Source organism: Perca fluviatilis, chromosome 4 (assembly GCF_010015445.1).
Source record: "Perca fluviatilis chromosome 4, GENO_Pfluv_1.0, whole genome shotgun sequence".
NCBI classification, from domain to species: Eukaryota; Metazoa; Chordata; class Actinopteri; order Perciformes; family Percidae; genus Perca; species Perca fluviatilis.
In genome coordinates, this window is record NC_053115.1 from 29,135,155 (window position 1) to 29,149,485 (window position 14,331).

The 14,331-nt window shown below is 38.6% G+C and overlaps 1 protein-coding gene across 2 annotated transcripts in view; it reads right to left on the bottom strand.

Annotated features, from left to right (window-relative positions):
• The window catches only part of LOC120557470 (fer-1-like protein 4), a 77,024-nt gene extending 67,421 nt beyond the window's left edge, over positions 1-9,603 (bottom strand). The window contains exons 1-8 of one of the 2 annotated variants that reach the window (XM_039797824.1): positions 9,487-9,603; positions 6,456-6,511; positions 5,748-5,836; positions 5,537-5,636; positions 5,272-5,366; positions 3,375-3,419; positions 3,039-3,185; positions 2,821-2,881 (exon numbers count right to left, since the gene is read on the bottom strand). In XM_039797824.1, coding sequence (XP_039653758.1) covers positions 2,821-2,881; positions 3,039-3,185; positions 3,375-3,419; positions 5,272-5,366; positions 5,537-5,636; positions 5,748-5,836; positions 6,456-6,511; positions 9,487-9,565 — 672 coding nt within the window. In that variant the 5' untranslated portion in view covers positions 9,566-9,603. Of the gene's footprint in view, positions 1-2,820; positions 2,882-3,038; positions 3,186-3,374; positions 3,420-5,271; positions 5,367-5,536; positions 5,637-5,747; positions 5,837-6,455; positions 6,512-9,486 lie in introns of those variants that run through there. The other variant, XM_039797823.1, reaches the window with a different exon arrangement.
• Positions 9,604-14,331: the final 4,728 nt, after the last annotated feature.

Sequence of the window (14,331 nt, forward strand, 5' to 3'; positions counted from 1 at the left end):
TATGATCAATACAATCACTATCTGTTGTATAAGGGCAGACCTGACACATAAAATAATGCAGTTTCTGTAATTCCATCTAATGAACGTGTTTTGTATGATATTGTTCTATGATTGACTAAATGTTCCTGTTGGGAGAGAACATGTGGTAGTGTTTTGGAAGAATTATTTGATTGTGAGACCTGTTTGCATTATTTTGATAGACATAGTGTATTGTGTTAGTGAATTGCTGTATTTTGAAAATCAGCGTTAGAGTTTAGTTTTCAATGTGTGATTTTGAGCATGGAATTAACTGTTTTGTCAGTTTTATGTTGTAGATGTGTTGGTGCCTTAAGAGTTTAGGAAAGTTGTTAAAGTAGCCTATTGAAAAAATTGTCACAGCGATCGTAAAAAAAACTGTAGCCTATTACGGAACCATGTTGCTGAAAGAGAGACCCTGACTGATTGTTGAACCTTTATTCATGGAGAAGCAATTCAGATTCTGTCCCAGTTGTGAAACAATAGTCAAGGATGCTGGAGCAGGGCTTACAGTAATTTGAGCCGGAACATGTTCCGGCATCTAGGCCTACGTTGGATCTGGCTCCTGTCTCACCAGGAAAAATTAATCGCCTAAATGAAAAAATAAACTACTGTTTGTGTAGTGTTCAATGTTGTTATCTGTCTTGTTAGGCTTTATTCCCCATTGAAGTTCCACAAAAATCTTGTGTTTGCATTTTCGATGCGTTTTGAGGGGAATTTTCAGGGTAAGACGGAGGAGGGGAGGGAGGGGAGACACTTCAACAGCGCGGCGCTGCACTTGTGCTGGTTGAGACTAGAGCTTAGATCGGGCCCAAAAAATCAAGCCCGACCTTACCTGAGCCCGTGCACGTTGTGTCCGAGCCCGGCCCGGCCCGGCCCGGCCCGGCCCGACACATCAACTGGAATTATGAGCCCGAGCCCGATTTCAACCTGACACTTTTTTAATACGTGGGCCGTTATAGTTGACGTTCTTAACTACAATTCATAGTGGTTTGAACTGCAGAAATCTGTTTAAAATGATCTTAATGAATAATGCAACAAGAGCGAAGCATGTAAACTGCGCTGTTTGTTTATTCAGAATGGAATGAATCGCAAATGGATCTGAATGAAGAAACGTAAAAAAAAAAAAAAGCCCAACGCATTTCTCTGTGAGGACTTGCCTCGTCCTCAGGGGTAACTTATGCTTGGAGAAGTAACAAAAGAGGACGTTGAAGGCTGACTATCATCTTTTCTACCATGGCGAGCCTGCTTCACGAAGTTCATGTGTCTGTTCATCATCCAAGTCCCCGTTTTATCAGCTGTCATAGACGAACAGCGGCCGCACTTAGCCTAATGCACTCGACAACGCCGACACATATGTTGTCACTGCCCACGACTTGTTTAAAATGGTTCCATACTTCCGACTTTCCTCCAAACTTGCTCAAAGGTAATTCTCCTGTTTTTCTTTTTTTCTTTACATCTTCAACCTCGATGTTGCACTTAAGCTCCACCATACCGCCCAGCAGCCCCGGTGTGATGCGTGCGAGAGGAGGAGACTCCGCGCATGACGCGCATTAGGCTACATTTTGTAGGCTAACTGTAGTCCAACTTCTGTAACTTTTTGGACACATTTGTTACTTTGGCCTAAATATAGCCTATATAGATAATATTTCTGATTATGGCATAGCTTTCTCCCCACCCAATTAGGCTAATAAAGTAATGATTGAAAAGGCCCAAGGATAGTGGCGGAAAATAACGGCCCGGCTCGGGCAGATAATCTAAACTCTAGTTGAGATTGCTGTTATAGCCTCATTTCACTCAGGGGAAAAATGTCGAAAAGACAACAAAGTTTGCTTAACTTCAAATACGCTGGCCAGTCGGATCCCAAACAAGCAAAACCCGTTTCTGCCTATCAAGAATCTGGACACCACGGTGTTTTTTTGGGGGGGTTAATTTAATAGTCCGATGGATAATTGCTGCTTGTGAAAACTTTTTTACATTACATGCCATTTTTATTTGTTACCTCCAACCCCCGTTTTGAGTCGCCGGATTCCCCCTCCCCCCCTCTGCGCTCCGGGACCTCCCACTTTACAAATTAAGCACTGTGCTGGAGGGTTCTTCAGGGTTCTTCATTGCCCATCCAGTTTACTTGTTTTGTAGACTTGGAGAGGGCTTATGACCCTCAGGGTTTCTTGTGAGAGCTGCTGCAGGAGAACAGTGTGCTAGTGCTTGTATAACCAGTTTGCTTTGGTTATACACAAGTTGTGTAATAATATGTGTCCATATTCTCAGGCAAAAAGTAAAGCACTTTCTGAGTGGGAAATATCTTGCTCTTTAGCTGCTAAATGCTCCGCTATGTTCACCAGCTAGTGTCGAACTGTGTCTGTCTGCTGTTTGGTGCTCAGCAGGTAGTGTACAGCGGGTTTTTAGAATATTATTCTTTATGAAAACAACTGCCTGCTGCAGAAACATCACAGACTGGTGAACCAAAACAGTAAAGATTAGTGCCGGACTGCTTAAAAATGAGCTGAAACTCACTACAAAGTAAAGTCAAGGTCAGATGCAGATTCAGGTGATAATTCTCTGGAGGTTCATCACTATGAGCGATGCCTCTCACTTAAAGATATAGATCATAGCCGCTTTAATTAAAGGGTTTCGAGGCACACCAGGGTATGCTGGAGGGACTACACATCACCTCAGGATCCTCCAGGAGTAGCTCGAAGATGTGGCTGGAGAAAAGGATGACTGGGCTACCTTACTTAGTCTGTTGCCACAACAACAGACACCTGGATAAGCAATAAAAAACAAATGGATGAATAAACTCACCTGAAAGCTCTGGACTCTGGGCGTCACCGCAGAAACATTTCTGGACATCGGCCTGCAACGACTACACAAACAAAAACACAGTCATGCACACACACACACACACACACACACACACAGACACACACGCACGCACGCACACCCACGCACACACACATTGTTGACAGCAGATGAGTTTACAGATCAGACAGACAGATAGACAGACAGTAAAGTAACCAGACCTCAGTAGAGGAGTGAAGATGATGTTGAAGTCCATCAGGTCGTCATCAAAATCATCATCATCGTCTTCATCTCCAGTCCGGACCAAGCTCCGCCCCAGACGCCGAGCCTCTCTCTCCAACTGACCTGGACGAGCGACAGCCAGCTGACTGACAGGAGAGAGAGATAGAAAGTAGTTCTTCCAATACTCAAAGTACATAATATGTGTACTTTGTTTTTATTTTATTGTTCTCATACTTGAGCATGTCTGATGTTTTTGGCCAATATTATCTTTTCATACATACATTGGTATCAATACCCAGTATTGCTCAGAGACTACTAGTCGTGTAACTTCTCACCTTTCAGGGTCATTAAATCCGTCATTCCTGATGACCAGAGCTGATCTGAGGATAAAGGAAGGAAGAGAAACAAAATGACACGAGAGAAAAAATTATTTAGTTCAAACTGGTCAGACCTCTCCCAGCTGATCTGGAGGTCTGCACTAGTTTTCTGTAACACACTAAACACTGAAACCCTCTCACTGCCTGACTCTTTGTAGTTTCCCCTGCTTCCAATGTTTGTGTTAAGTTAGGCCAAACACACCCTGGGACCGCTTTTACAAAGACAGACATTGATTATGGCTATGAATATAAATTCTGGTAAATTTTTTTCAAACATAAAACATGGCAACTGAGCAAAAATAAGAATTTAACAGTTACAAGTGCATTTTCTCTGGAAAAATAAAAAGTGTAAAAATACAAAAATATTCCAGTAGCATAAAATGTCAAGTCAGTGCAGAGCTGAGAAGCTGTGGCTTCTTAAGCTGCATTCACATCAAATCAGCCCTCCCATTCATTTGAATAATAAGCGTTTAGGCTGTGGCGGTGGGGACTGCAGGGGATGCCGAAAAACTAAACGCAGAGGCCCTGCGGCGAAAAGTTGAAACAGAATGTGTAATGTGTAATGTTATGTTTCACGCGTAGTCACTAAATTTGGCTTTATGCACCAGTTTAAAACCCACCGTAATGATAGGCCTTGTAAAACTGGTTAGTTATTGAAAGTAAAGGTGTTTCTTTAATCTGTCAATGTGACAGGCAATCACTCATAGGACCCGGCGTACTAGCAGCATGGCTAAATGCTTGCACCATGGGGAACACAAGATACAAATGCGCCATTTAAGTGACTACGCACAACCCTGCGTTAATCACCTCAACGCCTGATTTGATGTGAATGCAGCCTTAATGTGAGAGGGTTCAGTATCAGAATCAGAAATACTTTACAGTACAACAGTACAACTTCTGCTAACTCCTCAGTTGTCAACGGAAACGACTGCCAATGTCCTCACTGCTGTGTATTTATATGGAGTTACTGTGGTCTCTAAGTTGTCTTTTCTTTCTTATCACTCATTCTGCAACATAAGATAAACCCCAAATTATGACAGGAGGGAGAGACGTAACATAAGGCAAAGATACGGCATAAAGGCATAAGGCAAAGTGCCTGTCTGTCTTTATTTTGTCAAAACTGTCTAACTTCCATTAGACTAAACTAAGAACAGACTTATGGCGTTTTGCCATTACATGGTACCTGCTCGACTCTCCTCGACTTGCCTTTTTTGGTTTTCCATTACAAAAAAAAGTCCCTGGTACCTGCCAACAGGTACTTTTTTTAGTACCACCTCAGTCGAGGTTCCAAGCGAGCTGAGCCTATACTAAAAGGTGATGTGAAAACCTGCAGACTACTGATTGGTCAGAGATCATTGTCAGCCACATGTCGAGATTCAAAAACAACACACATTCGACGTTCTGTGTGTGTGTCGCGTTAGGTCACGGCAGTTTCCTGCGGAAATGACGCAATGACGACCAGCCACGCTCGCCTCAGGCATAAGGCGGTACTAAATCTGCAATGGAAAATGGAGGACGGGGCACTGTGGCCAAGTCGAGTCGAGCCGAGTAGAGTAGAGTAGAGTAGAGTCGAGCAGGTACCATGTAATGGAAAAACGGCATTAGGCTTGACCTAACACTAAACACTAGTCTGAAACATTTCTGTGAAACCAGTGGACAGAGAAATCTTCTCATATGACTGGAGATGGAGAAGACAGGGAAAAAGAGGATTTAAATAAATGTTGGAGTGTTCCTTTAACGTGCAAGCGGTGACAAGTAAGTTCTGTTTCCTCATCCGCACTACAACCAGAGACTGTTGTTTTTACAGTATAGTGTAAAAGATGTTTTCCAGTTCAGTGTGGACACTATCTCTTACTCATCCGTGTCTTCGACTTTCAGGAAGTCAAGTCCTTCCCAGCTTCCTGCTGTTCCCTCAACTGGATGATACCGAACATCCAACTCAACATAGATCTACAGAGAGAAGAAGAACCCAAAGTGATGTCAACAACATCAGTGATCTCTCATACCACGGTGTGTGTGTGTGTGTGTGTGTGTGTGTGTGTGTGTGTGTGTGTGTGTGTGTGTGTGTGTGTGTGTGTGTGTGTGTGTGTGTGTGTGTGTGTGTGTGTTTGTGTCCTTACATCAGTCGGGCTGTAGTTGGCATCAGTGAGAGGTTCCCGCAGCAACAGCCTCCCCGTGGTAACAACATGTTGGAGACTGACGACCAGCTTACCAAGCAGTCTACACACACACATTTTCTTAAGTATGATTGATGGGAAAACAATATGTTTATGTGTGTGTGTGTGTGTGTGTGTGTGTGTGTGTGTGTGTGTGTGTGTGTGTATGTGTTACCTGTTGGAGAAGACCTTACTGCAGTTGTAAACACTGATGGACAAAACTTCATCTCTGATTACTTTACCATAGTGAGGCCAATGGAAATGCTGTCTTGACACAATACACACACACACACACACACACACACACACACACACACACACACACACACAGGTCATGTTATCTAAAATCTGAAAGCGGCTCATCATCCTCACAGCTGCTACCTGAATGGACCCACCTGTAAACTTCACACCGACTTCCCATTCACTTCAATACAGTCTTATGACAGCAGCATCTAGTGCATCATCATAATGATGACCCATAGAAATAAAATGGATAGAAAGACCATTGAACTGTTTGCTATGTTCATTTGATTAATACAAAACAAAATGGCGATAGTTGTTAGTTGTCATGGTGACAACACATCAGTGGGACTGTAAACTGTGTCACAGCTCATTGGAGGAGAGCGGTCCGGGAGATGTTTTCCCACGCCGAGGGGAGTGAGGGGGAGCGACAGTTAGACCCAGCCTGCTGTTACTGCAAAACCTCACCGTCGCGACTTCCCGCAGGTCAGTTTATATGGAAGTTAAAAATGGCTGCCACTCTTACCATTCTGCTACGTTGATTTCTATCCATTTTATTTCTATGTGATGACCTCATCGTTCTGTGTTCTGATTGGTTCTGTCCACCTGTCACACATCAGATCAGTGGCGTTGGTTTACTGACCTCATTGAAGATGGCCAAGTTCTCACACTGCAGGACTCTGGTTTTATGGGTGAAACCTGGAGGACAGACAGACAGACAGGTAACAATAGCAACAGTACTGATAACTGTTAACTGACTGTTAAAGGTAGATCTTTTACTTAAGTAACAGTAACAATACCACCATGTAGAAATACTAAAGTCCTGCATTTAAAGTCATAGTCAAGTAAAAATACAAAAGTAATAGCATCAAAATATATTTAAAGTGCCAAAAATAAAAGTACTCTTATTTCAGAATAATACATATCAAATTAGTAATGCGTTGACGGGGAAGGAGCTTCCAGAGGCTGTAGTGCAGGCTTCCTCAGTTCACTCTTTTAAAAATAGACTGGATAAATTCTGGTCAACAAATGATATTTTCTATAATTTTAAAGCAGATTCTTGGATTATTTGTGAAATTATTTGTAAAATGATTGTTATCTGGAACATAAATATTGTGGTATTGTTTCGTTTGTTGTTGTAGTTGGAGAGTCTGGTATGGAGGATTTATATCCTGTACCAGAAAACGTTAATTAAATTTTATTAAATCATTTTTTTTATATAAAATAAATGCATTAATCACTTTAAAATTGCAGCTGGTAAATTTGGAGCTAATTAACAACTGAGTATCTTAACCTGTAACAATATAGCATTATTTATTATGTGATATACGTTTTGCATTAATAATCTAAATCTGCAAAGTAACCAGTAACTAAGGTTGTCACATAAATGTAGTGAAGTAGAAGTATTAAGTAGCATAAAATGGGAATACTCAGGTACAAGTACCCCAAAATTGTGCTCAAGTACAGTACTTGAGTAAATACAGCTTCAAAGTGGTATTGAGAGGTATTTGAGAGACTCAAAGTGTATCCCATAATTCACCACGGTCTATACAACAACACCAGTAGAGTTATTGGTGCTAAAGTTGCAGATTAGCTGGTTTTAAAAGCAACAATATTTAACAGACATGAAGAAGTCGTTGTATATAACATTTTAGATTCAGCTTGAATATTATTGAACACTACGTAGTTTATAACAAAACCTCCGCAGATGGTAATAACTCGATATCAAAAATCTTTTATTTTTAATCCAGATATATTACAGGATACAGTGAGTTATCTGCAGAGTTGGATTTTTTTTTTTTTAATCATTGTATTTAAAAAAGACTTGAAATCCATACACCATCCCACACTGCTACACTGTATTATTATGAAAAGTTATTATTAAAAATGTAAAAGACAATTGAAAAGAACAAATTAACGCAATTTAAAATGACATGGGGAGAAGTTTTGCAAGTGTAAACGTTGTAGATAATATATATTGAGAAATCGAAATAAATATTAAACATCATTTCCTTTTATCAATGATTTTGGGAGATATGTTGCTTTTTTAAAACTATTATCAGACAGATTACTTTCAAGGTAATATGTTATTTCTCTTGTACAATTCGTATACGTGCTTGTATAGTAGTTAACTCAAGTTAATTGCTTTATAGCTGAAGGTGCGTTCATTTCTTACCATAATCTGAATGATACTCCTTATTTGTTCATTATGTGGAAATAAATTAAACCAACAAAGATATAAGCTTAATAGAGCCATGTACCCAGCCAGTCTCAGTGAGCGCTGACAAACCTCCACACGTTTGCAGTCGTAAGGGAGTCATTTTTTTAAAATCAGACCTACAACAATAGTCAGGTGCCCTTTTTGCTTCTTGTGATCATTCCTCCTGTTCGAGGTTTCTTCCTTTTAAAGGGGAGTTTTTCCTTTTGTTGCCGTCGCCAGTGCTTGCTCATGGGGGAATGTTGGGACCCTGCCCTACATGAAAAGTGTCGGGATGAGATAACTGCTGTTGGGATTTGACTCAATCTACACATTAAGGCACTCCATAATATGTTTCCAGTAAAAGTGATTGAATACAAAATCTACTATGGAAACATATATTCTATCTTATCTGAAGTTAAAATGAGGCTTCAGCAGTCTGAGTTAGTCAAATCAAGTAATTCTAAAGTGAATGTCTTTTCAGTAGAGGATTCCCTCTTTGTGTTCCCATGCTGAGCTGCAGTGGAGGGACACTAATGTTTTTCTCCTTTTCATTAATACATTCACTCAAACATCAGCAGGAAATACCAACAACAACACATCACTCTGTAGTTATTCCAGCTGTTGTTGGATCAGGAAAGCCACATGTTAATTCAAGAACAAGTTTGAGGTACTATTCCACTAAATCTCCTCCACTAAATTAACAAGAACACAATGATATATGATGAGGTAAAAGAGGGTTAAAAGTGGTTAAAAAAAGTTCCATGTAAAAAAGCTACATTCAAATGTTACTTACTCATTATCAATATTAGTAATCCACTAATCTACAGTATATATAACAATCTGAAAGGAGCTATTCTACATTAATAGTATTACTTTTAATAATTAAAGGACACTTTGCTGACGTTTTGACACTTTTGTTAAAACTACTTTACTTTTAATTGAGTACATTTTTAAAAAGCAGGATTTTTACTAACAATATATAGTATTTTAACCGTATGGTATTTCTACTTTTAAGGATCTTACATCCCTGCCCAGAGGAAGTACTCAGATCTTGTACTTCCTCCACCTTTAATTTGAATAACTTTATATACTTTACTTCTGTACAATGAAGTTTGATCTTAATCTAAAATACGCTATTACATAATATTTATTTGTTGATTATATTTGGTATGAATATCTAAATCTGCAAAGTAACTAAAGTTGTCAAATAAATGTAGTGGAGCAAAAAGTACAATATTTGCCTCTGAATTCTTATAGAGTATAAGCAGCATAAAATGGAAGTACCCAAGTAATGTAAAGTACTTGATAAAATGTACTTAGTTACTTTCAAAGTGGCCAAAAACAAACCAGGAAAACAGACAGCGACCAAAATTACTGTAGATTAAAGTCAGGGTACTTCCACATACTTTTGGCCATAGAGTTCCAGAGGTATTTTATCCATGTAGTTACAAACAGGTGAGTGTGTGTTACTGACCTCTGAAGCAGAGTTCCACCTTTCTGTCAGATCGTCCTGGAAGGTTGGAGATCTTCCTCAAAATCACACTGATGGACATGATGATCCTGCTGACTGTCTACCTGTTCACCTGTTCACATCCTGTCCCTCTTCTGCTTTCTTCTGTCTTCTCTCTTTAACAGAAACTAACTGCTGTGTGTGCATTTTAGTAACAGTGTGATGGGAGGTACCTGAGTGTGTGTGTGTGTGTGTGTGTGTGTGTGTGTGTGTGTGTGTGTGTGTGTGTGTGTGTGTGTGTGTGTGTGTGTGTGTGTGTGTGTGTGTGTGTGTGTGTTAGGGCAGGTCTACTGTTTGATAAAGCAAATACAGTAGTAGTAGTATTAGTAGTAGAAGTAGTAGTTTCCTCCTTGGAGACACACACACACACACACACACACACACACATCACTCAATTAATCAATGTGAATCTACTCAATTGTGGGTTCTGCATTGAAAACCAAAAGCTGATGTTGGGAAAAAATCAAGCTAGAAGCAAAGAATTTTATATTGTGAAAACAAGAACCAGGAAATACTTGGTCAAGATTTCACTTGGTCATTTTAATAATTTATTTTAAAATGAATCCAGATTTGCTACAATCTCCAATTTTGAACATGAAAAATAGATAGATAGATAGATAGATAGATAGATAGATAGATAGATAGATAGATAGATAGATAGATACAAATGATAAAAAAAAATTAACTAAAATATCAACCCTGTGTAAAAAAGAATTCCTGAGGAATAGACACAAAGAGAAAAATGTTTTTGAAAACTCTTAAAATTGTTTTCATAATGGCTTCTCAAGGGAAAAAGCGGTGCATCTGGTATAGCAGTACCAAAGATGCTTGTTGATTTATCGCTGACAGCTCAGTCTTTACTAAAAGAGCCTGTTTTCTAGAGAGCAAACTTTTGCTTTGTTTGCAAAAGGTTATTTCCATGCAGTTCCGTGCAAATCCTGTCCAGTTAATTCAAACAAACAAAACTAGTCCAAATGGTAGAGCCATAACAACGATGCCTTTAGGGACAACTACGCCATTTGGCTGACGGCGCAGTCTCTCTGACCCTTTCACTGGAAGAGCCTGTTTTTTGTTGGAAAGTTTCCCTCCATCAAGTTCCATGCAATTCTTTTGGATTACCTCAAAGGTAAAACGAAGGTCCGCAGGGTATACATTAGTCCAAACAGCATAGCAACAGCTAATGCTACATTATCAAGATGCCTTCAAGGATAATTCCGATGTCCTCTGGTTCATCACTTGAAGAATGTTCTTTAAGAACACAAATACCAACAGTGGTGTCTTCAATGGCCTCGTTGATGGCGTCTTCATCCATGCCCTATTAAAAAAAAAAGCCAGTAAATAAGACCAATCGAGGAAACAAATAAATGAATATTAAATCATTGAGAGAAAAGACAGAACAGTAGTTGAGTGTGGTAAGATATATAGTGCTGTAACTACGATTAATTTAACTAATAATAAATACTATAGTCTTAAGTCCAGCGCAAGGGAGACCCGACTATACTATAGTCTTAAGTCATGTCTCAGATTTTTTAAGTTATTGATCGTATAATGCTATGAAAAAGAACATTTTAATAGATTATCAAAATTATAAATCAATACATTTTCTATTAATCAATGAATCATTTCAGAGAGTAGTAAGCACACAACAAATGCATATTGCTGCACAAGGATTTCTGGATCTTCACCCAGGTAGATATTAGGAAGGCCTCACGATACGATATCATCACGATAGTTATGTCACGATACAATATTATTGCGATTTTAAAGATATTGCAATATTTTGCGATATATTGCAATTTATTACCTTTTTTCCAACTTCAAATTTTTGCCAATTTTAAATTATGTCCCCAAAAGAAAACTTTGTCAACATCTGTTTTATCTAAAAAAAATACATTTCTTTGTTTGTTCATCTCACTTCAATTTTATTTTGGCAAAATGGGATTGTCAAGCAGACAAACTGACCAACACATATATAATAAAAGATCAATACTTGGCGTCTGTGTATCGATACAGTATTGCCACGGAAAAGATTGCGATACTATGCTGTATTGATTTTTTCCCCCCACCCCCTGGTAGATACACTCTCATCCAACACCTATATCATCACATTGAATTTTTTTTATTAGCATCTAGTTTAGCACTTTTGCTTCATTTTGAAGTCAACTACTGGTGTACACTGTCATATGGGTACATATTTCTCTAAGAATATTACACCATGGTTCCTACAATGGTACTAGCCTTGCTGTCAAATCCAAATCACGTAGGAAAGAGATTGACAGTAAAGACAAGGTAAGACTGCTCCTCGGCCACAGCAAGGGCCGGAGCAGCTGGAGGAAATAACTGGCTCTTTCACCTTGCTCCTCAATTCCTATAGACAAATACCCCTCCTACCAGGCTTCACCCCCACCCCACTCCTTTTGTTTTTTTTTTACTCTCCCTTCCTTCTGGTGAGCTTCACCTAATCCAACATACTCAAAACTTCATACCCACTCCCTCTCATATCTATAACACAGTACCACGACTCACAACATTTCATACTATAATCACAAAAACACTCATCATACACACACGGACACACCTATTCATGCACACACGCGCACCTCCCCCACCCCCATTGTAAACTGTCCCCTGTAGCGTTTAGTCAAATACTTTATATGTTTTATGTTCTTTATGTTCACAAGCTCTGTGTTCACAAGCTCTATGCATGTCAAATAGTCTTTGTATACTGTATGTTAAATGTCTTTTACACTCATTTGGGTTATGTAAGGTTTGTGGGTTTTTGTAATTATTTATATATATAATTATACCAAAACTTAATTTAAAAACAGACAAAAAGATGAAAAATAAATAGACGTAGGGCCTCCCGTGCTTTCTGTACTGTATTCCGTTATGCCAATAAATTGTGGTAAGTAAAATATTTTACCATTTTACATAACCTTTCCACAATTCTAAAATCTTAATGTTTTTCAATAACACGGTCATAATTCTTAATCTATCTAGGATTTCTGGCCCGTGGTCCCTAAGAACTACTTACATCAGCCATTTGTGCCATGCTGGTTTTGAGCCTTTCCCCTAGCTGTCCTCCTCTCTTTTCGAACAGCTTCATCAGGTTGTCAGAGTGGAGGTCAAGCTGAGGCAGAAACTTGGATTGAAGTGGGACGGTGGTGATTCTCTTGAATAAATTAGAAGTTTGGGTTAACATTTAGACCTTATGAATTAAAATGTGAACTTTCCCTTGTACTGCTTATTTATAAAATTGAATTTCAGACATGTTTAGGATCTGCGGACACCCTGTGATATAATTAAGATATATAGTAGTTTCGAACAAGTATTGCATTAGATAGATATGCAGAAAGAATATAAGAAGCTGCACAATCCCGTAACCATATTTACTAACGTAGACAAAATTAAATCATCATACCCCTCCAACTCCGTTGCTAGCTCACGTATTTCAATATGCCTTTTTAAACTCACCATGCGGGCTGATCCAAGCTTGTAGTCAACAAGTGGATAAGTATCACTGGAAAAAAATCAAGCTAGAAGCAAATTTTATATTGTGAAAATGAGAACAGGAAATAGTTAACTTGCTAATTTTAATAATTTATTTTAAAATGAATCCAGATTTGCTACAATCTCCAATGTTTTGAACATGAAAAAATAGATAGATAGATAGATAGATAGATAGATAGATAGATAGATAGATAGATAGATAGATAGATAGATAGATAGATACTTTCTAATGTAACGTTTGGTTTGTCACTACAGAGGTGGTATTCAGATCATTTACTTAAGTATAAGTACCAATACAACAATGTAAAAATACTCCATTACATTAAAGTAAGTTAAAGGGCTGTTTTCAGCCCTGTAACTGACATTCTTAGAACATTATCAGGTGGTTCATGGTAAAGCTATAATGTGTAGTTTCTGTCGCCCCCAAGAGGAATTCTAAGTAATGACAACAACACTGTCGGCGGGTGTCCACATGATACAAGGATTAAAAAAACATGGACTCCTCAGAAGAGGTAATTAACTTCACTCGAGCTTCTGTGCAGGAAAGTCGCCGGACGCCACAATCTTCTGAACACAGCCATACTGAGAAATCCAGAGAGAGTTGTGTGGAGCTGATAGTCTTAATTAGCTTTGTAGCAACTCATTTGGCAACTGCTTGAATGTAACGGACGTTCATTAATATCAAAAAGATACGCATAAAGCTTTAATGCATCAACGATTAAGAAGTATTTTACTGACGTAGCTGCTTGAGGTGGAGCTAGGTTTAACTACTTTTTATAGTTTGGTAGTTTACTCCAGAGGTTCCCAACCTATGGGTCAGGTTCCTCCAAAGGGTCACCAGATAGATCTGAGGGGTCGTGAGATGACTAGAGAGGAAAGAGATAAAAGAAAATATAAAAATAAATAACGTTTTGCTGTACAAATTTGCATTCATCTTTTGGATGTTGCTTTGTTTTGTGAATTGTCAGATAAGTTCACCTCTTTGGGGCTCAAACTGTTATTTAAATTAAACTATCTGATGCTATCTTATAAAATCTTAATCTGAAAAGTAGCTAAAGCTGTCAAGTAAATGTTGTGGAATAAAAAGTGTAGTATAGGAGAAGTATAAAGCAACATAAACTGGAAAAAAGTACAAGTATCTGAAAATTGTACTTAAGTAAATGAGTAAATGTACTTAGTTACTTTCCACCACTACTGTAGCAATGCATAAGAAGTTACTTGGACAAACAATACAAGTTAAATTTAGGCTTTAACATAGTATTTTGAGACAAAGCAGTTTCACTTTCACATGAGGAATTG